The sequence below is a fragment of the Phaethon aethereus genome (assembly GCF_964289735.1).
Source record: "Phaethon aethereus genome assembly, chromosome: 14".
Lineage (NCBI taxonomy): Eukaryota > Metazoa > Chordata > Aves > Phaethontiformes > Phaethontidae > Phaethon > Phaethon aethereus.
This window is the reverse complement of record NC_138590.1, coordinates 19,470,309-19,493,778: the sequence shown is the minus strand read 5'-3', so window position 1 is coordinate 19,493,778 and position 23,470 is coordinate 19,470,309. Positions and strand designations below refer to the sequence as shown.

Below are 23,470 nucleotides of genomic sequence, written 5' to 3'. Positions count from 1 at the left end.
CCGGGGAGCTGGGAGTCTCCATCCTGAGGACAGATCAGACACCTCCCAGGAGGGAAGCGGGTGGCTGGTGCTGCCTGGGGACAGGAGAGGGACCGGGTGGCCTCCTGAGGTCCCCTCCAGCCGTCTTTTCCAAGGAGGGTGCTCGGTGTCCCTCGGGGAGCCCCAGCACCCACGTCCCGTGGTGCTGCAGTGCCAGCAGCTTGCGCCTCCTCTGCGTTCGATCAGCTCGGGGAGGACAGACACTAGCCACTGGCCTCCCGGCACCCCTCGGGTTTGGGATTGAACAACTAAGGTGTTTCTTAAAAAAAAACAAAAACAAAAACAAAAAAAAAAGTAGTTGTTTTCATTAATAAAGCTAAAAGCCTGAAACGTGCTTGAGCAGCGTCTTTGCACAGCAAGAGAGTGATGCTGTGCCCACTAAGTGCCCAAAGCAGCAGCGCTGCCCACAGCCCAGACCCTCCGCACCAGCTCTCCCCGCACGACAGAACTGCTTTAGGATGATGCAAAAATTCAAACTATGTAAATGTCCCGGTGCGAGAAGCTGCTCCGGGGCTGGGGGAGCTCTGTGGGTGTCTCCCGACAGCCTATGCTTTCCCAGGGAGAAAAAGAGAGGCAGAATCACTTGCAGATAAGTGCCCTTACAGTCAAGGGCAGTTTTGTCTGTTTTATTAGCTGTGCGGGGAAGATTTTTAAAAATAGCCTTTCACACATGAGAACGGGAGGAGAGGGAAGTTCTCCAAAGAGCCTCTTTCCCTACCTTCCTATGGCACAAGGACTTTTATCCTAACAAAAACGGGCCGGCTGAGATTTTTTTAAGGTCCCTGGGGCAGCCATCCGGTAACAAAAGCAAAATGAAACAACTCCAAACAAAAGCAGCAGCAGAAAGGGGGTGTGGTGGTGAAAACAAGGCCCGGCTAAGTAGGAAAATGTAATGATGATACATGGAAAAAGTTAAACAATTAGAACTTGAATCAATTTGGCCGCGGGCCCACCTCATTTAGTTAATAAACGGTGTCCTTCATCGTCTTTGATCGTAGGTGTCATTTTTTCCAAAGCAGCGAGGAGCCCGGAGGAGGCTCCCGGGGTTGGGCAGGTCAGACGGCGGCTGCTGCGTGGGCCGGGGCTGCCGCCGGGGCAGCGGGGGGTCTCGGAGGGGCCTCAGCACCGCCCGGGAGCCCTGCGGCCCCCTCTTCGGTCTCACGCCCGGGGATCGCCCCGCGGAGCGCAGCCGTGGGGCTGAAGCCTCACAGCAGCAGTGCCCAGGGCAGAGGGGCCGGGGGGCTCGGTGGCTCTAACATGGGACCACATCCAAGAGACGGATGCGTTCAAGGGTGAACGGCAAAATGACTATCGTATTCAGATAACTAACTAAGCATGTTAGTTATCTGAATACGTGCACTAATTAGACACGGAGTTACACAGACCCAAGCTGTATGAAAATCTTCCATGCCACACGCGGCTCCTCTGAGGCTTTGTCTTTTTAAATATTTTTAGGCAGATACAAGCAACAATTTCCATATATGAACGCGTTCCAAATCAAGCCTTTTAGATTAAGTATCTGTTGGAGGCACTTGACGCACGTTCCTTCTGACGTTCCCACAGTGAATCAAATACCAGTCAGCTCCAAAACCAAACCACTCGGGATTTGGCTACAGAAGCAAATATCCTTCTACGCTAGAGCTGCTAAACCCCCGCCAGCCTGCCCTCGCCCTCCCGCCCCCCGTCCTCCTACCACCCGGCGGGTTTCTGGGGTTCGAGGGTCAGCGATGATGGGGTGGGACAGGGCTTCGGGGACCGGCTCTGCCCCTGCCGGGCCGATGTCGCAGCTCCGGGCTCGGGGAACGAGCCTGAGCGGTGCCGCAGCCGGTGCCGCGCAAGGGGGTTTTCAGGAGCGCCGTCTGCTTACGGCTGTACCGCGGATTACAACATCCGTGGGGAGAAGGGTGTTTTCCAGCCTGGGTGCTGCCCAGATCCCTCCCACGGTGACGGGGCAGGTGACATCCCCAGCACCACAAAGCCATGGCTCCTGGTCCGCTGAGAGCCTGGGCCATCGGGTGGGAGCAGGGACCCGTGGTGCAGCACCGTGGCTCGTTAAACGCTGCTAATAAATCCAATCCGCTGGCCTTATGCACGGGCAGATGGGGTAAAGCTCCGGACAGTCACTGGACGAGAGGAAATGGCCTCAAGTTGTGCCAGGGGAGGTTTAGGTGGGATATCAGGAAAAATTTCTTTACAGAGAGAGTGGTCAGGCATTGGAACAGGCTGCCCAGGGAGGTGGTGGAGTCACCATCACTGGGGGTGTTCAAAAAACGTGTAGACGTGGCACCTGGGGACATGGTTTAGTGGGCATGGAGGTGTTGGGTTGACGGTTGGACTTGATGATCTTAGAGGTCTTTTCCAACCTTAGTGATTCTGTGATTCTAGGATGATCGGGGTCACACTGGTGGAGAGGAGCCGGGCACCTGTGGCCCTTCCCGTCCCTGCACCCGATGGGACGCAGGGGCCCAGGAAGGTCCCATGAGTTAAAAAACCCCAACCAACACCCCGCCAAAACACAGGCCAAACCTCAAACAAGGCTCTCGATGCACAATGCCATGAGAAGTGCAGATCTCTGTCTCCGAGACGCTTCTAAAAGTTTATCCAGTGGCCTCCTCACCTGGACGCCGAGGGACGCCCGCGTACCGGTACCGCCGTGGGAGTCCCAGCCGGGGACCAGGCAAAGGCCAAGTGAAGTAACGCGAGACATAAAACCGATACAATTTTATTTTGCATTTCATACAAACAGCACCCTCCCCACGTTTTACAGAGTTAAACAGCGTTAGCCGGTGACACGGAGGCTCGCTTGCCGCAGCTCCGACAAACCCCGTAACGTGAATGACGTGGCCTGAAGCCAGGAATCAACGTGGCCCAGGAGGGGTTGTGCGAGGCGGCTCCAGCTTTAGGCTCCTCGGCGGGGTCCGATGAGTTGATTACTCCTAAGAAAGGGTATTGCGAGACAACCGCGTGGAAAAATTGATTTGTGGGAACTTGGCTTTAAATTAAAAGAAAAGCCCTATGCCCAGTTCTCCCAGTGCTGTACTGGTGCAGCAGCTGGGCGAGACCACCAAGTGCCCTGCCCGCAGCCCGCTCACTCAGGTGTTCAAAATGAGGGCAATGGAACGATTTATGAATTTCTAAGGTGTTCCCCGTGCCAGGGCTGCAAGACGCCCGGCATCCCCACGGGACACAGCCGCGGCACAGACGGAGTCGAATGGGGGCCAAGAGCTGCAGAGGGTGACATAGAGCCTCAGCTGGCAGCTGTGGCCGACTGCCGTGGAAAATGGGAAAAGGCCCCCGGGGCCATTTGTGTCGTGAGTTTTCCACCGCTCAGCTGAGCTGGATTCAGTCCTGGGTTTGGGTGACGCCTGAACTTCCAAGCTACGGGCACGGGAGCTCAGCAACGTGCGAGGTTAATGGAGGAATTCAGAACAAATGCTCCTGCCAATGGCAAACGGGCGAGCTCCAAGCTGCAAACAAGGGCAGCTACGCTTCCCATGGGATCATTGCTAGCCTGCTCATCGTTTACAGATGTCCCAAGTATCTCCCTTCAGATGGTCCAACCTACTACACAAGGCTATGCAAATACAAGAAAAACAAATTTTCCACCGGTTTCTTGTATTTTAGTAATTAAAAATCCTGACGGCAGAAGGAGGGGGAGGTGGGTGTCAGGGCCAGCGTCCCTCCGGCTGCGCGGCGGTGCCCAGCCGGGGTGCACGCTCGGGCAGCCCAGCCCTGCCCGCAGGCTGCCGGACACAGGCAGGAGCTGCTTAAATCCCTATACGGCATCACAGGAGAAGGTCTAAATGCATCCTTGTAACATCCCCAAATCCTTCCTCCCTCTGGGGTGTAGAACCTGTAGGAAGAAATTGCCTGCCCAGCCCCAACCGGGTAATGCTCCCGACACTCCTCCTCCTCTAGTCCCAGGTTTCTCAGACCCCTGTTACGGAGACCCAGAGGGGAAGGAGTGCTTTGGCCATCGCCCCATCTCTTATTTTCCTTCTCCAGGAAGGGGAAACGAGCAGAGACGTTTCTTCCCCCCCCCCCCCAAGTGAGGAGGAGGAAGGAGGCTGTTGCAAAGCAGAAGTGACCTTGCGGTACCAAACACGCGGCTCCTACCGCCACGCGCGGTGGCAGCCAGCAGCTGGGTGACTAAACCCTCTCCTCCAAACGCTAATGCGAAAAAAAACCCCCACACATTCCTCCAACAAAGCAACGGCCACAAATCCTCAGAAACATTTCTCCATCAAATGAAGCGGACAACGGACCTGGAGAAAAGTGCAGCCTTGGGATATGGGTACAACTCCGAACCTGCTGCCTCTGGAGTCGGGGCTCGCAGCTGGGCTCACCGCCGCTCCAGTTACTTCCTAAGTGCCTGGAGGGATTTCATCACCACCTCCCCGCTGCGAGGCAGACCCGGACGGCAGCAGTCTGGGGAGCTAGAAATAAAGGACTGCAAAAATATAGCAAAAGCTGAGGAAGAGTCAGAATGGCCAAAGCAAGGACAGCCATGGGGCAGGAGCGTGGGAGGCCGGAATAGCTCCGTGCTATTTCAGTGTCCTTTAAAGGTGCTGCTCGGGGGAGTAGATGGCAGAGAACAACTGAATTAGGAGTAAAAGAAGGAAGAAAAAAGCCTCATCGCATGCTCGGTGTGGAGATCTCTCGGGGAACTCGGATCAGTCCCTGTCAGCCTCAAACTGCAGTGCCCCGATCCAGGGAATTTCACAGCAAATACTGTTTTAAGAGACCGCCCTTCAATGGCACATCTGCTGGGATGGGGCTGAGCCGGGGACCCTGACCCACCGGTACCGTGGCCGAGACTCCCCAGGGGGTCGGTTTTTAATCGCTGGGGCAGCTGGAGGGCAGGAGATTAAGGTCAGGATATAGGAGTTGGCTTCTTCTGTTAAAGTGCCTTATTTTCTTTGAGCTTTTAAAACATCTTCCTTGCTTTTTCAGAAGGGGGGTGTGTGTCAAAAAAAGGAATACTGGTTTTATATGAAACAGAGTAGAGCATTAATCAATATTTACACAGATCTTGGATAAGGTTATGGCACAGACTAATAACCCAACACAGCAACCCAAAAAGCAGAGTGTCAAAAAGAAGGGAAAAACCTGTTCGTATGCTTTCAACACCATCCCCTTGAGATCCCAAGTGTAAACGGTTTTATCTAAGAAAAGGCATTTTAACTTGGGCTTTGGTAATCGGGGTTGATTACAGCCACATTGCGCAGCCGGCGGGGAGAACGTGGGTGGGCGCGCGGCCGCCGACCTCTCCAGAGCACAGCCTGGGTTTAGACAAGTTCAACTTTAGCGTTTGGATAAACAGCCACCACGTCATATCCCTCGGGGGGCTTAACCCTCTCCTTCGCGTGCGTCTCGCAGTACAGCTGCTCTTCGATGAAGAAATACCCTCTCTGCTTCAGGTTGAGGCCGCAGTCGTCGCACATGAAGCACTCGGGGTGGTAGAGCTTGTCCCGAGCTTTGACGATCGTGCCCCTGGTGAGAGGTGGGGAGAGATCAGGTGGGATGGGGAAACGCTGAGCATAAACAGCTTTTCCTGCTGCCTCGAGTAAAACGGAGTAAGTGAAGGAAAGCAGCAGGCAGAGGCATGCAAGGGTGTTCCTGTGGGATCCCATCCCAGCATTTCGGCCCACCCAAAGCTGCCACCCCGCTCCAGGCGCGGTTCCACCATCCTTCTGCGGGGAGGGTGCTCCGCTCCCGTTTGCCCGCACGCCCTGCGGCACCGCTCCACGGCTCGATGCAAAGCGGAGCCTTAAATACCTACGCTCAGCCCGGATCCAAACATCGGAGCCAGCATCCCCCAAGCGCTGCCAGGGCTGCGCACACGCGGGCACGACGGCTTTTGGAGCAGAGCCCCTCAGCTCGTAGCACCAGCGAGAACATGGTTACAGGCATTTGCAGAGCAGATTCTCAGCCAGCAAATCTGGCTTGAGCAGACCGTAAATTACAACAGAACATAAATTACAACACAATGAAGCAGAAAAACGCCTATATTCTCTGAAATCAGACCCAACACCCATCTGTCGGAGAGTAACTCTTCAACAAACAAACAAAAATAACCCGCAGACCTCTTCTACTTGACCCTCAAAGCGTTTCTGCATCCACACGGCAGCGAGAGAGTGCCAGCGCCGCCGGCGCTATTCATAGTCCCCGGGCAGTTACTGTGATAAGCCGGGCAGACACCACCCCATCAATCATCCCCGTTTTGCTGCGAGATTCCCTTAAAAGGGGCAATCCAAACCGTATTCCTCGGTTCCAGGTTTATAAACGGTTAGCAAAAACCAGAAAGGGATTGGAGGTATTCCGCTATAAATGCAAGGTATTCTGCTGTAAATTCAAGGGATTCTGATAGAAATTCCAACCCGCGTGTCTGGTAGGACCCGACCCAGCCGCGTCCCTGCATTCCCATCCCCACCGCACCGGAGGCTCCGGCGAGACGCGACACTTACACGATCCCGTTCCCGCAGCGGGTGCACTCGGGGAGCATCTGCAGCCCGGACATGGCACCGCCAAGCTTTGACACTGGGGACTTGATGTTTCGGGGGTTGCTCAGTTTGTCCAGTTTTTCACCTGCCAAGAATTTTAAACAGACGTAGATTGAAAACTTATGCTCTCACGGCTTTTTTTGGGGGGGTGGGGGGGCAGTCCATAAGGAGTCAGATGAGTCTCTGCCTGTCACACCAGAACTGCAACTTGCTTGTGAAGAATTAAAGAACAAATAGTGAGACCAACTATTTCAAAAGTCACACAGCATTCAGTTTGCAGATGACCACAGGACGCTGCGCTGAGCCCCTGCTCATCCTAACGAAGCACGGGTGGTGGCAGAAGCCCTCGGTTGCACCAGGAGATGATCTATCCATGCGCTGTCATAGCACCAGCTCAGCACATATACCTTACCTTAATCTAGAGATGAGAGGTGAATTTGGCTGCAATACTATTTAGTAAGTTAAGAAATATAAAGAGCAAAAATCTCAGAAAAGCTCCAGAAAGAAGAGGTTCTATTACATCAACATTTCAGGTGCACTTGGTAGATCCACATCAGTCACGGGGACAAAGATGAAAGCCTTTTGGAGAATTAGGCAAATTAAAATGAACAGGAAGAGAATTACATGGATTTTTCTTCCTAGAACACTCATTTAATCTCAAATCATCTAAAATAAAACACTGTGATAGAAGGCAAGCCTTGCTTCATAGAGGTTCAACGACGGGAAAGGCAGCAATGAAAATTTTGTGCACATGAACCATATCATGGCAAAGGTCTCAGTGCTGCAGCCCCCCTCCCTGCAGATCATCTATCATCCGCCCTCGCGCTCCGGGCGACATGAACACGCTTGTTGCCAGCCACTGGGACACTTAAAAGCCTCCGGTATTCACTGCATGGTTCTTCATGGCTCACAACTGACTGGTCTTTTGGGTATATATTGATCTGCGGTTCCTCTGTGATGGCCTAAGGTTATAGAAAGGAAAAGCGCACAAAAAGGACAAAATATTTTACTCCATCAGCTGGTACAGCTTGGAAAAGAAACAGAGGAGCCCTTGGATGAGCAAGCCATTCTTCAGCATTTGGGCTTCCCACGCTCCCTGAGCTCCCAGGGTGTTCCAGCCCACGGTCAATGTTAAACGTGTGCTTAAAGCCTGCGACGCCCAGGAGGTCTCAGCAGGGGCCCAGGCATTTCCGACCCACGTGTCCGTACGCACCGCGCCGGTTTTGGAAACTTCCCCTTGGATCTTGCTAGGAACATCTCTGCATTTCCTGGAGCGAACTGTTAGCACCTGGAAGCGGCGCATCATCGCCGGTGGTCGCTCCCTGGACCCATGCACGTTGACGCGGTACGTTTTGAAGCGCGTCGCTCAGCAGAGCTTCCTTCCACGGAGAGACCCCCGCTCCCCGTCCGACCCCCCCCCCGGATGCAGCCAGCCACCCACCTCCAGCCGCGGCTCTGCCCCAGAGCCCAGCGCTGCCAACAGTCCCAGCCCAGCGAGTAAAACCAAAAGAACCAATCTCCCCACCAAACCCCACTGTCCCAAGGCGGACTGTGATACTCGGAGATGCCGAGAGCCTCGGTACGTGCGAGGCTGCCCGCCCAGGAGCGGCCCAGGGCTGCTCCACCCCGGGGCTCCTCCGAGCGCTCGGCTGGCCCCAGCCAAGCTCGCCCGCCGAGTCCTCCCGCTGCCGTGCTGGGAATAGACCGAAACAACCGCTCAAGCTGTTGGCCTCCCCCAGCGTGAGATACGGCGTGTTTGGACTAGACGTGCTCATCTGCCAACATTTAACAGCTAAGCTGTCACTGTCTCCCAGACAGAGCGCTTGGATAAGCTGCTTAAAAGAGAGGGGGGTGGTGGGGGGGAAGATTTTACAGCAAAACGAGCCCTGCAGAGAGGGCTGCTTCCCGTCTTCCCAAACGATGGATCATTTCCTACTATTTACCAGCCCACAGTCTCATCGTAATTTATGGTCCTCAGCAAGGCAGTGAGATGCTTTAACCCCACAATCTCAGCCATCGCCGTCCCCATCTGCGGCTGCAGTGCTCATCCTTCCCGCGCCAAGGGCGCCCGCGGGGACGGCTGCTGCGATTCCTCCGGCCTCCCCCAGACCCCCCAGCACGAAGCATTGCTCCTTACAGGTGTGGGAAGGAGGTGGCGATGCTGAAGAACATACGGCTTCCAGGAGAAACATCTTCCGTATAGCACAGGTCGTTGTCTGAGACGCCCAGCTCCTCAGAAGAGGAGATCTGGACTTTAAAAGGACAACGCACAGAAGGCTCAGGCCAAAATGTGTGATTTTAGGCTTAAGGAAAAAGGAGCAGGGGTGGGAGCTGTAGAACAACCTAGCAGGAACGCTCCCGGGGTTTCAGCCGTGATGGAACACCACCAGGAGAGATGCTTTTCACTTCCCTTCTCACGCCTTACGAAAGAAACACTGCCAGTGTTGTAACGGCCGGGGCACGAGCAAGACCGTGCCTGCAGGCAGCCGCGCGTCCCCCCTGCACAGCAGAGCCGAGCGGGAAGGGGCCGGCGGCAGAGCCGCGGGAGGCGCGCAGCCCCCGCCCCGGCCAGCCGCCACGCGGGCTGGGACCCGCCAGCGTCGTCTCGGGCTCCGAGCGAGCACGCGGCGCTGCGCTAGCGATGGGCTGGTGCCGAGAAACTGCCGGGATGAGCAGAGTTCCGGGACTGGCTGGGACAGTCCCAGGGTCCGGGGACTGTCCTGGCACCTCTTTGTCCTCCCTTTCCCCCAGCCCACACCCTCTTCTTCCTCCCTTCCTCCCGAAGGGCAGCGCTGGGCTTCTGCCACCCCAGGGCCGTGGGATGCGAGGGCAGGCAGGAGCGAAACAGCAAAGCTTCCACCGGGTCCCCTTGCCCTGGCACAGGGGAGGGAGGAAGGCAGCAGCGTTATTAATTGCGACTAACACAGTCGCTTCCTATTTGCTTCTTCCTAACGGGGGGACCTGGGGGTGCAGCAGACACCGCACCGGGAAGCTGCCGGTGCTTGTTCTCGGTGAAGGACTTGAAGGTACAAGTGGAGCCTGTAATTAACGTTGGCTTTTCCTGCCAGCCTAGGAGAGGCTGTAATATTCACACCCGGTACTTCCAAGGCTGATCCTATCTCATGCTTTGCAGACGTGCCTCAGTACCACTGAGAAAACTAAACTGACGGAAACTCTTGATGCTCAGCAGTTACCTGTGACCGTGCTTCTTGTGAAGCAAGAAGCAACATCCTTCTAGTCAAATGGGTTCTGCACCATTTTATATACACAGAAACTGAAGTGCAACAGCCTGGCTCGCCACCTCTCGCAGCTTCATAATGAGATTTGCAGTAGCTGGTATTTTCCCATAAAATCTAAGCTCCTGGATTCATGTGATCTGAGTATGAGGCTCTTGGAAGGAAGCAGAAAGAAGAGTCTTGCCCTAATGGCTGTAAAGCGAAGCCTGAAAGTTTGAACATAAAAGCCCCAATGGACTTAAGGTTGAAAGGCAAATAAAAAGAAGCTGAAATGTATGGTTTGGGGATCTTATTATTTAATGCTCGGAGTTGGCTCCTGCCCGTGTTAACGACACGGGCAGGAAGCTGTGACAGACCCGAGAAGTGAGCCAAGAGCTCCTGATCTCTATCCCTGTGCTGCTGAGGACCATCCCACGTCCTTATGCAAATGCCATTTAGTTAAAGAGGCCTATGGCTCTTCCCCGGGGATCTTACACAACCGCTCTGGGCCATTACATTTCACAAACGGTCTCAGGAAAACAGCTGCCATGCAGAAGCTGTTTGCAAATCCGACTTTCACACGATGCTCAAGTCAGCCACAAAATCTGGTAATGCCCCAGAGGCTGACCTGAGCGTCTGAAACCCTGATTTGAAACCTGCCATCCGGGTGTTCCCCCTCGCAGGGTGCGTGGACCCCCCGGCGTTGAGCGGAGCTGCCTCGGCGCCGTGGCGATGTACAGTAAAATGACAAGAGCAGAAGCGTTTGCAAACCCACCCCATCAAGCTCTCGCAGACGGGTCCTTCAGAGGCTTTTCCAGCGTCTGGACCTCAGAGCAAGGGCAGGAGAAGGAGGCTGAGCCTGCAACAGCAACTTGGTGGGTGCAGAGGGACCAAATGATGGTTCAAGCCCCGTGGCGGTGCAGTGCCGCAGCCCCGCTTGCGGCGAGGGGTAGGGGACTCGCTGGGACTTGCTGTGGGTGCCAACCTCCTTACCGTTCTCGCCAGCCTCCAACATGCCCTGCAAGTATCGGAAGGATCCAGACTGCTTAGGCTCCGAAATGGGCTTTTCATAATCCTGAAGCATCTTGTAGACATCCGACTCCACATCAATCCCATTTCTATTCCGAGGGAGAGACTTCAAGGGGTCGATGCTGTTTCAAAGAAAAGAAAGAAAGGCTTAAGTCAAATATAAACAGCAGTTGTCAGCTCATCAGGGAGGTACTGAAACCTCCACATTCCCACAGATCCAATTAAACACCTCTCTGTTCCCAGGCCTGCCTCTGCCCGGAGGAACAGCCACCGAACCAGGGAAGTTAAACTCCCTCCCGGTTGCTCCGATTGCGCAACGCAGCCAGCGCTGGCCCAGTTACCAGATGCCTTCAGGAAAGAGGGCAGCTGCTTACAAGCACTGTAAATTGCTCTGCCACACAGGGAATTTATTGCAATAACGGGTAAAACAATGCATTTCATGGCTTAGGCAGGGCCGGGGGCTCTGCCCGCCCGTCATAGCCCCGTTAGGGCACCCGGCGCAGGCGTGACAGCAGGTCTCCCCGCGGGCCGCAAGCGTCTCTTCCGAAGTCAGTGTTTCTGTAGGTGAGTGCATTAAAAGAGCCGTTTGCCAGACACAGCCCACAGCTCGAACTGAGAAAACCACCCCACCGGGCTGCCCGGCACCGAGGACGGGACACGAGAGCAGCCCCGTAACTCCCCTTCCAGCCGCGCGCCGACCTTCAGCACCCAGACCTGACCCTGCTCCTTGTCCGTACGCGGCACGACGGGGGTACAACGAAGAGTAATTTAAACCATCATTCCAGTTCATTCAATACACCAAAACACGAAAAGCGCAGTTTGGAATCAAAATTATTTTGGGTACGTGTTTAAGTGTCCGGCTGAGCAGAGACGAGTTCAAGCGCTGCTGTGCTTCGCTGAGGCCCTGAGGCACAGCACAGCTTCGTGGGAAGGGGCTCCTTTGCCTTTTTAAGGAGAAGGTCATCAAGGTCATTATAAAACCAATAAAAATAGCGAGAGCCCTGAACCCCATCAGATCACTTAACACATTTCAGCCATCACCTGCCTCATTTTCTCCACCGGCATTATAGCCAGGCCCACTTAATAAAAAAATTAAAAAATTTCACTTTCAAGCAAATTTCACTTTCAAAGACAAAAAACCAAACCCCAAACAAAATTCACTTTCAAAGAAAAGCCAAAGCTCCGTTTCCTGGGAGCGACCCACCAGCTTCTCCTGCGGCTCCGACGGCCGCAACCTCTCGCGACGAGGGGCAGAAGCGCCGCTGCCGGGGATCAGGGCTGCCGAGGCAGCTGAGGACCCGTCCCCACAACTCCCGGCCAGCCCAAGGCCTCCCCGGCTGGCCCGCTACAGCCCCCTCATACACCAATTCACACATTTTCAACCCAAAAGGGCAGGTTTTGACCAGTCCAGCCCGACCAAGCACAAATCCAAAGAGAATGCACTTCTGACCCAATTCTACTCAAACACCCAAGCTAATCTCCCGGCTTTTGGCTCACACGCAGATAACATCGGATTTTGTCCTCTCTATTTTTTTGTGCGGTTCTCTTTCCAGCTTCATTAACTTCCCTGGAGCAGCACAGGGAATAAGCTGGCTCGCAGCATCACTGAAATATGAATTCGTGCCGGCAGAGAGTTCCCGAGCTGAAAAGAAACTCTCTTTGCTCTTTGTGTTTGATACAGACATTACTTTCTTGCAGAATGTTTTGCTGGCCTGGAGGAGCATAAATCAGCAGCAGCGTAAGGCGTGCGAAAGCATCGCAGCCCACAACCTGGCCTGTCTCAAAGTCCGAGTTACCCACCCAAACTGTTCTTGGCTACACAAAAAGCTTTTTCCTTCCTACGAGCATTACGTATTCCCAGCCTCCCCGGCAGCTGCACCGAGCAGATCTTACCTTTATAAACATGCCCGTTCCTGGGGTTAACTTGCTCTGCGGACACCTCCCGCGCCCAGGCCAAGCGTTTGCTCCCGGGTCTGTGGCTGTGCGACCCCCCACTCCGAAGAGGGCACAACCCTTCCGTCCTGCCTCGAATGCGTACTTTGTAAAATCCAGGACACTAACACATGCGACGCTCCCTGGCACTAATCCCAGCCTGGGGACAGGATCTGATGCCGCTGATCGACCTGCCCCCGTCGGCAATAGAAGGATCTTACGTAGATCTGGAAAACCGGCGCCTTCACCCACCTCCGGGATGAAGCCGAACACTGCTCCAGCACCACAAGCTTAAACGCGGCGTTGCGGTTGCTGCAGACACACACGTGGCCATTTGGTTCAGGATTTGGCACCTCCAAGCCCCTTTTTTTTCTCCCACCTACGCTGGACGAACAGAGCAGGAGCCGAACCCAGCACCCACGGGGCTCGAGGAGCTCTGGGAGCACCGCAGCTCAACACCCCCCCCGAAACCGAGTTTGCACGGACAGCAGCGGGACCCAGCACGTCAGCCATGCTCTCGCCCTACCTCGGGGCCGGGGCGATGTGGAGCCCGCTCAGCTGGCCCGGCAGAGCCGACTCGGAGCCGCTGTTAGCGTAGAGCCGGGTCGGGTGGTGGTGCTGCACGTTTGGCATCGGCTTGTTGTCCATGGGGCTGCCACCAGCCCCGTGGGGCATCGGCCGCCTGCTCTGGGCAGGCCCGTTGTCCTGGAAGAGAAGAGAAAGCAGAAAAACCTGAGATTTGTAGTTCTCAGTCCGATATACGCAGGGAAGCTGCATCGGGACGTGCAGTTCGCAGTAATAACGTTCTATACGTGCTGTGGAAAGCAGAGATACGCAGCAGGAAAACTCGGGCTTGACCTGCAGTTAAATCTTGCTGAATCTATGCAGCTTTCCTTGGTCTCCAACCAAACCAACTTGCCTGTTTCTCCACGGTGAGCCACTGCCAAGTATTCGGCATTTATCCTCCTGTAAAAGCATATTTGTTATTTCCGCAAAAGAAAGGCTGCGAATCTGCTTCTCATTTCGCGTTACATCACTCGGAGAGCACTTGCTGCTCTCCTGACTTCAGGGCAATCACTCCTGAGTTACGTTAGCAAAACTCGATAAAACCCAAGCCCTGCAGCTTCGCGTACAGGCTGGGCACGACCTGAACCAAGGGGCCAGTCCCGGAGTTTTCACTTACTTGCAACTACCATCGTCCACAAAGATCCGTGTTCGTTTCGGGAGGTTTTCTCCCAAAATAAGATCAGTCATTAGCAGTGTGAGAAACGCATAGGCCAAGGGTTTAGCTTGGTATTCATCTTTTCATTGGTTTTTTAATTCCTAAGGCCGACTACGGAAATCTTGTTGTCGTCAGACTTCAAGTCAGGAACTCGGATGCCGAGTTTTCCATGTTATTTTAGCCACATAAAACATTACCTGCGTGTTTTTCCAAAGCTTTGTTAGTCAGCCCCGAGCACACCCATAAATCCAACAGTACCTACCGCTAATCTTGCCACAAGCCTCCTAAGCCAGGCTTTACCTGCTAACACTCAGCCCGGGGAGCGACCGGCAGCCCCTTCCCCACAGAGGGGCTAATTCCAGCTATCGGGAGAAGCCGCAGAAAGCGGGACGCAGCCTCAGGACACGCGCCGGCTGCTGCTATTTCCAGCCACGCCAGTCAGAAACGCGCCCGTACTAAGGGAAGAAATAGGTGCTCGTGCAAGGGGCTGTAACCTGCTCAGTGGGGTTCAGTCTGTTTCAGGGCAGTTCCCCAGCGATGCTGCACCAGCTTTTCGGTAGACTGAACCTGCAGCAAAACCAAGCAGAAAAAGAAAACACCGTCCTGTGAACAAATAACAAAGTGCATATCGCGGGGCTCTAATACAAAGCTTACTTTTGACTAAAATAATCCAATAAACACTAATTGGAAACAAGTGTCTACCACTGGTGCATAGCAGAAAACACTGGTGCTCCCAAGCCTTGTAAAAATGAACAGCTAAGAGAAATAAAAAACAGATCCTGATAGAAAAAGATCTTGAAAGTCCAATTCTCCAGTTCTTTCTAAGGCAAACTCCCACTGATAAAAAAATGGGCTTAATTAAGAACTGCAAGATGGTGCCTTTGAGGTTTTTTTTCCTGCCACCAGCTGAAAAGCTGCAGACTCCGGCAAGCTCCTGGCACGCTCCCGGCACTTCCACCGCCTCGAAAGCCTCGGCAGCCGCCCCAAGCCCTCTCAGTGCTGCTCCTTCCACACCGTGCATGCACACACACGTGGGGAAAGCTGCTTCCAACAGAACAACTTCAAATTATCTATTAAAAAAGGAATTTTGCCGCCAGGAATAATATAATTTTAACTGCTCCGCAATTTATATTCCTTAAAACAAAAATACAACCAGGCGATGGGTTTCCAATTCCCAGATTTACATTATTATTTCAAGGGAAATAAAAGAAAAACATTTTCAACTGTGACACGGAGAGGAAAAGACAGATCATAAATGTTTTGGGAAAAAAAGCAACGGCTTTTTGCAAAAAAGCAAACAGCTCAGCAATTTGTACATTGAGCACAAATGTTGCTATAAAGCTCAAACTTACTGCTCGGGCACCCTCCGAAAGGCAGGAAAGGCCGGAGGTGGAAACGGGGCGTCCCAGAGCCCGCCCTGCGCTGCCGGGCGTCCCCGCTGGCCACCAGCTCCCCGTGCCCACGGGAGGAGGACGCTCGTGGCGGTGCTGGCAGCTCACCCTTACGTCCCCTCAGCCGTGTGATAAAGCCACAGGTGACCCAGCAGCAATCCGTAGGGATCGACGGGCTCCTCCCGACGGACACCGGAGCGCTCCCGCTACCCTAACACCTACCGGCCAAGACCACAGAGATGAAGCAACGGATGTTCCTCAGCCTTTTCCACCAAGTTCTTCGCAGGCTTTGGAGAGCTGGGCTTCATGTCGGGAGCAGCTAGAGGCTTTGTGGGAAACACGCAGAAAGCATTAACCCCTCCAAGAGCACACCGGTCTTTGCCTTCCTCGTTGCTCTCCGTTTCTCTGCTACACAACTCTCCCGTTGCACAAAAAGCTGTTCCTGGGACGGAGCCCAGTCTCCTTGTTCACCTCAAAGGCTGCGAGACCTCTGCAAGGCTTCGCATTGTGCAAAACACTCATGCATTCGTTCTCAGAAACCTAGAACCAGATGGATTTCTTTCCAGTTCTGAAATTCAAGATCAGAAAAAAATCTCCCCCCTTCGGGACCCGATCTGCTTTCCTCTGCTGGCTTCTCTTCCTGCTTTTTATGGCCTCTCTTAAATTAAGAGGGCTTGCAAACCCTTCCCAAGAGCTGGCTCGTGAAGTTTCGCGGAGAAGTCTTTTAGCCTACGGAACAGAAACTCGCAATCTGTTTCCTCACGCTTGCCTGCTCGGACCATCCCTTACGGAGCGCGACCAACCCCCGGGCAGGCAGCACTGGCAGCTCCCGGCGCCCAGGCCTCCCGCGCCCGGCGAGCGCGATCCCCGCCGCCGTCCCGCGCCAGGCAGACACAAGGCAGAGCCAGAAAGGAGCTGTGTGAGGTCCCGGTCCCAGGCGGGTTTCGGGGTGGCTTCGTGCGCGGCTGCAGCGCGATGCGCAAGCGCGCGCCTTCGGCCGGTGCCCGGCCAGACCGACCTTCTCTGGCCACCACCTCGCTGGAGACCCCCAGCCTGTCCCTTCCTACCAGGGGAAGGAATCAGCAGAGGAAAAGGGGTTATTTGGAGGAGAATGAGCCGCAGCAAACCAAGAAGACGACCTGCAGCAACCACCCGCCTTGGCCACCCTGTGCACAGCCTCATCAAAACACCTCCTTCTCCTCCAGACGCATTTACCAGCGTTGCACAAACGCAGCCTGCGCCTTATCAAGCACAGGCAAGGGCTGCCCTTACCAACACAGCGCTTGTATCCCAAGGAACTACATCCAGCAGAAGAAAAACGCGTCGCGGCGTACGGCAGCGCGTCTCTTGGCAGGAGGCGCGGGAAGCCGGGGCAGCCGTATACCTATAGGTGTGGTAGAGCCGCGGCGGCGGCAAGCAGCGCCTTGCCCGGAGCTGCCGTAGGGCTATACGTGCCAGCCAGACACGTTGGGTCGGCTGCCGTGTCTGAGCTACTGCATCTCTTTCCACTGACCTTCGGACACCAACAGCCAGATGCCGTCAGCTTTGCCCGACTGAGCTGTAGCTCCCTGTGTACAGAGCCCCAGGCACGCTCCTGGGTGCCACCATTTATTAAGGTAAGAGAAAAGGGAAATTTAACTGGTTTTCCGATGCCTGGCTCTTGTCGCCACTATGCAACACAGCATCGAGAGCACGAAAGGAACGATTTTCCTTCTATATTTAAAGGGAAAGATGCTGAGGGACAGGTTGCTTGGATTTAATCCCGGGAATTCCTCAAAGAGACAGAAATAGGGAGAGCAATTTTCCTTCCTTCTACAAGCACTTACTCAATTTCTAGCCAGTGCCTCTGCTCCATGCCTGCTTATTAGCAAATCTCGTTTCCCCTCCACCAGCTGAAGGTATCTCGTGTGGCTTCAGCGCGATGCCTGGACAGAGCCAGCGCAGCAATGAGCACAATCAGCGACGGAATGAAGCTCAAATGCTTTTTGCAGGGCTCATCGCTTCCAATTTCAGGAAACATATAGGGGAGCACTAAAAGAAGCAAGCTGAAGATTTCAACAGAAATATAAGTATACTCTGCGGCTTCGCCACGCAGGGCCAGCGTGTACTCTGGGTAACGGATAAGAAGACAGGCTTTGCCTGCTCGTTGTGCCCCTCACTCTGCTGGAGTAGCTGAATTGAGACACTTTCATCCCTTAGGGTTTTTAGTCAAAGGCCTAGGACAGTCATAGGACAGAAGACTCAAAAATGAAATGCTTCTATCAAGCTAATCACTGCTAAAAGAAGCGTTCCCGTAAGTAAGAAAACATGCAGCCAACCAGGAATTTTGGAAAGGTTTTGAAAATTAGTCTCAGTCCCTCTCTCTTTTGGAAAGAGTTTATCATATTTTGAAACCACCTTTAGTAGGGTCAACAAAAAGCATAAATTCCTTCCGTTTTTTAAAATACGTCAAGGCAAGCACGCCGTTTCAACTGCCTACTTCACAGGAGTAACGTTGGGATCTGAAGCTGGGAAGAGTTTAACCCATGGATTTAAACCTAACCCGTCTCTTGGCAAGCAGAAGCCCCCCGCGCTCGCCGCCTCGGCACCAGCCGCCCTCAGCTGTGCCCTTCGGGGCCGTGTTTTGCGGCGCTGCAGGAGTCGATCGCCCGTCGCGCTCAGAGACACGCCACACCAGACGCGATTGCTTAGGAGTTTTGGGAACTCGCACCGTGTTCTGTCAAAGGCTGCTCCCAAAGCTGGGGGAAAAGGAGAAACTGTAAAAGCTTTTTAACACGTATTTCCCCACGAGCACAGTTCAGGTCTCCTGTTGAGATGCCGGTTTTACAGACTAGGCAGACTTCAATCTAACTTTAAAAAGCTCTGGGAAGTACAACCCCACTATACAGCTCAGCTCAGAAGATTAACAGAAGAAAAAAGGTCAGGTGTAGTTTGCTGAAGCTGGATGAATGGAGCACGTGGGTTATTTTATGAGATGGATTTAAAATATTCTGCCAAGCTCCTCTTTCAGTGTATACCACAGTCTGAAGAAAAACTTTATCCATCATGCCCTTCTTCCTACACTCCTTTCACAGTCATCAACTAAACACCAAATTTGTTTTTCAGATCTCTCTAAGTAAAAGACCAAACCCTTAAAATCAGATGGTCTTTTAGTTAAAAGGCTGCAGCCAACGTTCACGTGAAACATGACTCAACCTGGAGCCTGGCCGAGCCCCAGCCTGCCGCATCCCCAGGACGGTCCGTACCCAGAGAAGGCACGGCTGTTAGCGCACAGCAGGTCAGATCTCGGGACAGCGGCTCAAAACCAGCCCCACGGCCTCATGCTGGGTCTTGGACACGCTGAAAAGCACCCGTGGGTCACGTCCCGATGGGCAGAGGTGCAGCCCCTGCAAGCGCTGCTAAGGTTTGCTCGGCTTCGTGGTCTTGGACCCAGCAGTCAGGCTCATTTTAAAGCACTTATTCCTGTATTACATGCTGCAATTTCTGCTGAAACTCCTGCAAGCTACAGCAAAAGCATTATATGAAAGTCTCCATTGCTTTGTATTGAGTTGCTGTTATGGCAAGGAGCAGGCTGAGGTCAGCCCCACCATCTCCCATCAGTGTGAGTTTCCAACCACAAAACCCCATTTCCAAGGTAAAACGCACCTACCTTCACACAGAGCAGCCTGGCGTTGTTTTTCAGGAGTAACGCCATAAACACGTGACTCCAGGAGCTGGGGATTGGCCGAAAGCCCCGGCTGCCCTCGCCCTGGGCACCGAGAGCCGCCGGTGCTGGTGCCAGGCTGCGGCTCACCTGGCCGAGAGCGCCGGATCGGGAGTGACAGCACCAGAGAGGTAAAAGCTGAACATTTCCTACCAAACGACGCGTCACTTCTGACGGTGTCACAGCAGCCTTGACGAGACTCGTCCGAAACGTATTCGCATGGATGGGGAAGTTTCTAAAGCATTTGTAAATGATGGTTGGGAATTTCTTAACTTCCAGGAGGAAGACATCCACCCCTTTCTGAAGGGGTGCTCTCACGAGAAGCGGCTCTGTGATGTAAAACGAGGTATTATTAAAAAAAGTGGCTTTAGAGTAAGCTGGGAAAATATTCCAGCTCTGTATTGGCACAAGCACGTGTTCTGCGCTGTATGTTGTACCGCGCAAGGACAGCACGCACCTAACGCAGGGACAATCTCTCACAGTTAGAGAGGAGTAAGCTACACGGACCCGTCGTAAGGAGCACATGCTTCTCCACCTCGACGCGGTCACGCTGATGGCCACCGGCAAGGGGCTGCTGGCTCCCAGCGGCTCCGGCAAACACCCCACGGGAGACGCCCCAGCCCTCGCGCCACTTAAAAGGGCTCGAGAGAGACTTGAGCTGCACTGCCACGATGACCCCTTAAGCTACCTGGCTCCCCAGCGGTCTCTTAAAAACCCACAGCAATGGGAAATAGTTACCCAAAACCAGCAAGAATGATTAAAATGTGTTTCCATTTATCTGGCCCGCTGCGGTGCAAAGGGCATGTTTTTAATATCAAGGGTGCAAGGGGGTGTTTAACAAGCAGACAGAGGAGGGCTTTGTACAAACCTATTGGTTTTATTAACACTTTCATAAAAAACCGAGATAGCTGGGGATCGCAGGCTCTGCCGAGCTGGAGGGCACAGGACGTACTGGCTGCATTTTCAAAACGCCGTCGGGCAAAGCTCTGCGGACAAAGTACATTTGGACATGGGAGTAACTACTGCATTGCAGCAACATAATGAACTTGTGTTAAGGCTCAGGCGAGGTGTATCTCCAGCTCTCATAGTCCAACCTCAGTCAGAGTTTCACACGTGAACAGAACTAACGCTCACGGTAAGTAATTTTAGAAGAAATCAGAGTAGGTGAAGAAGCCTAAGAATAAAATAATTTTTATGTATCCTATAAGTAGAATTTAACTTTCATCCATACCGGAAAACCTAATGACCATTAACAAAAAATAAGCATCAGTGAAACCTGAAGGTATTTTTGCAATACAATAACCCTGGGTAACAAAGGTAGAAGAGCCTGGAAATGTCTTCCTCCCTCAGCAGCAGCAGTGCCCTCCTGCCAGATGACTCTCTAGCCATCGCTAAGCTCAATGACAGTCTGAGCCCCACGAAGGATTTTCTCTCTGCTTCCCAGCGTTCGGGGTCAGCTTTCCAGCACCGGAGCAGGCAGCTGCGGCGCCGGAGAGCATCGCTCAGTGCCGCCGTCGGGCCGATGCTCCTGCCAGCGCTCAGCCTCGAGCTGCCCTCGCCGTGCACGGGCTGCCGCGCGTGTTGGATCAACCTTCTCACTGAGAGAAAATAATGCCCACTACAGAGGAAAAAACCACCCAAACCCCAAAGCCCATTAGAACAAGCATCCACCCCAGCCTCCTGTCTGCTCCCGCTCCTCTTAGGGAAGATGCGGCTGTTCCCGTTAAATGGACCGAGCCACCGCTCAACGCTACCATTAAATCACTTTTCTCACCATCTGGTGTTTGGCTTAAAGAACAAACCTAGTAAGCTTGACACCAACAATCAATGTCCTAATGTCATCCTTCACAGCTTATTGTCTCTCTCCTCTGCTCCCAGTCAGAGGAATAGTTGCATTTTCAGCTGTTACCGTATCACACTTTCTGATTTTCTTTCCATAACCACTACCAGCAGCTAATTGAGAGGAAAAAAGCCCCACTGGCAACAAGCTAAGCTTCAGACTACAGAAGTCTTACGAGCTTAAACCCAAATGACACCTACCTCATCGGCATGGCTTATCCAAACACCTCTTTCTGTAAAAGCCACGGTAAGGCACACAAGAAAACACAACAAAAGCGGTAGGATAATATTTTTGGTTTTCATTTTGGAACGCTCCAACCTTTTGCTTTTATTCATTAATAAAGACGACAAACACCCCGGCCTTCCCGCTAACAAACCAGCCCGGGCAGTGCCCGCGGGACACCCCAGCGCTCTGCGTGCTGTGCCAGGGCATGGGAGCAGCCCCCCGCACGCCCAGGCTGCCATTTACCGACCCCTCCTGCCGAAGAGAGTTTCGGGATGCGCTCCCTGCCCTCGCCCCGGCCGCTCGGCTGGCCGCCGGCAGGCCGGGGGTCCGCAGCGAGCACCCCTCTCGCCCCCCGCACCCCCCCGCGCCCAGCCGCTCGGGGATGGCTCCCCCGCGCGCTCCCACCCCAGCGGGTCGAACAAGCGGCTGCGAAGAGCAAGTCATTCATCGCAGGTGAGCAACACGGAAAAATGAAGTGGGGCCAGTTAATCCTCCGGGTGGCTAAGAACAGACCCACCGAGCGACTCGTGTGCTTCCCAGCAAACCTTGGTACTCCTGAGCACACGGGCCCGCAGTTTCCTTACCCGTGTTAACAGAGTCGTCGCTGAAACCGATGTTATCAAGGAAAATAACATGCTGGATATCTGTGTTAGCTCCTTATCCGATGGTATTTTCGATTTTGTCTTAAATCAAGCCACACTGTTACTGTTTCAGTGTAACTCCTATTTACCTTCAATGAGAACGAACTATTCAAGTTACCTGGACAGAAGAAAACACCATTTTGAAGTTTCCATTCCCTTTTTTCTTTTTTTTTTTCCCTTCATCCTAAGATTCCCCCCCCCCTTTCATACACCAGCATTATTGAAGTCACTTAATAAAGATACTGATTTATAGAAGAGGTATATAGAGGATTTCACACAAAAGATTATAGCTATAACAGTTCCACACATTACAGTGGTACTGAGAAAATGCCTTTGCTTTCACATAATTCGATATTATATCACAGGAAAAAAATAAGCACAAGTGCACACCAACTTGTGTGTAACCTCTCCACCCAGGAAATTAGATCAGCAGATTTTCGTGGGGTACAAACCCCTGACGTCTGAGTGTGAAAAGCTGCCGCAGTTCAAGGCTGACGCCGCTTACAGCGGCCATCAGGATTCAGCACGTTTCTGCTATTAAATCAGTCCTCAAACAACAAGCTGGGAGTTCCCACGCGACGGGAACCCGCTCTCGTGCCAGGGCATTATCTCATCCCTTGTTTTCCCCAAAGACCGAGGCAGACATCTTCCCCCTCCTTCTGCCCCGAGAGCACTAGAGTCAACGCCGGCGCGAGGGCTGGCTCGAGGCGGGAGCCGGGGGTCCCGGCCGGAGCGTTCCCGGGAGCAGCCGCAGCACATCCCGGCCAGGGAGGATGGTCGGTCGCCTTGGGAAAGGAAATGCCACCTCTCCAGAGAGGAGGCTTTAACCCCCGGTTCACAGAAGTAAGTACAGCCTCTGCTTTTGCAAAGATGTATACGGAAATTTCCTGCACAACACCGACCCTCCGAGAGCTTAAAGCAACGCCCGGAGCCCATTCTTCAAATGGGGAGTCGTTCATCCGTAATAAAAAGAAGTAAGGATAATCTACTAAGATCGTAAAATAAGTAAGAGAATATTTAAGACACTTTTAAAGCTGTCAAAATCAGTGCTAAGGGACAAGTTAGCACCAATCCCCCTCCCCGCTCCACTGCGGGACACCGCTGCTGTCCCCGGGGCCCGGAGCTGGGACACCAGCGGCTCGGCCTCACACCTGAAGCCCACATACGATTGTCTTTGTTTTCTTAAATTAGGAGCAAGTACCACCAGTAGCGCCGCAGACACGCACCGTGACGAGGCGGTTATTGCTGAGGTCAGGGCAGGTACGAGGAGCTCGGGGCAACGCTGCTGCAGAGCCCAGGCTGCCCGCAGGGCGCGTGCGAGGGGAAGCAGCAGCCCCTCCGCCGGGCGCCGGGACGCGGGGTCACCCGTGCCCCGCCGGCCGGCGCAGCGCGAGCCCCGCAACCGCACGGACCCCGGCCCGCCCGACAACAGCCCTTTAACGACGCACCTCTGGGTACTTTTGCACCGACCGTCAGCCCGGCTTGCACGCGGCGCTGGGTTTCTTGCGCGGCCCGCTTCAGGCTGCGGTAGATGCAAGTTCGCCCCGGTTCCTCCTCTTCGCCCCGTGCTGGCTGGCCCTTTCACGCGGCACGCTGCGTGCCTTGCCCCTGATTTTAGTCAGGGCAAGCTAACATCAATCTCTACGGACAGAGCATTTGGTGGCAAGTACAAAGTAACGCATTATAGAGAAAAAACTGAAGCGATGGGCGAAAACAGCCTCCTCATCCTG

At 53.8% G+C, this 23,470-nt stretch overlaps 1 protein-coding gene across 1 annotated transcript in view; it reads right to left on the bottom strand.

Moving 5' to 3' along the window:
• Positions 1 to 5,321: 5,321 nt before the first annotated feature.
• PDLIM4 (PDZ and LIM domain 4) overlaps positions 5,322 to 23,470 on the bottom strand; it is a 48,324-nt gene continuing 30,175 nt past the window's right edge. Inside the window, exons 5-8 of the mRNA XM_082006252.1 lie at positions 13,245 to 13,423; positions 10,751 to 10,908; positions 6,507 to 6,627; positions 5,322 to 5,532 (exon numbers count right to left, since the gene is read on the bottom strand). Of these exons, the coding sequence (XP_081862378.1) occupies positions 5,328 to 5,532; positions 6,507 to 6,627; positions 10,751 to 10,908; positions 13,245 to 13,423 (663 nt within the window). The 3' untranslated portion in view covers positions 5,322 to 5,327. The remainder of the gene's footprint in view (positions 5,533 to 6,506; positions 6,628 to 10,750; positions 10,909 to 13,244; positions 13,424 to 23,470) is intronic.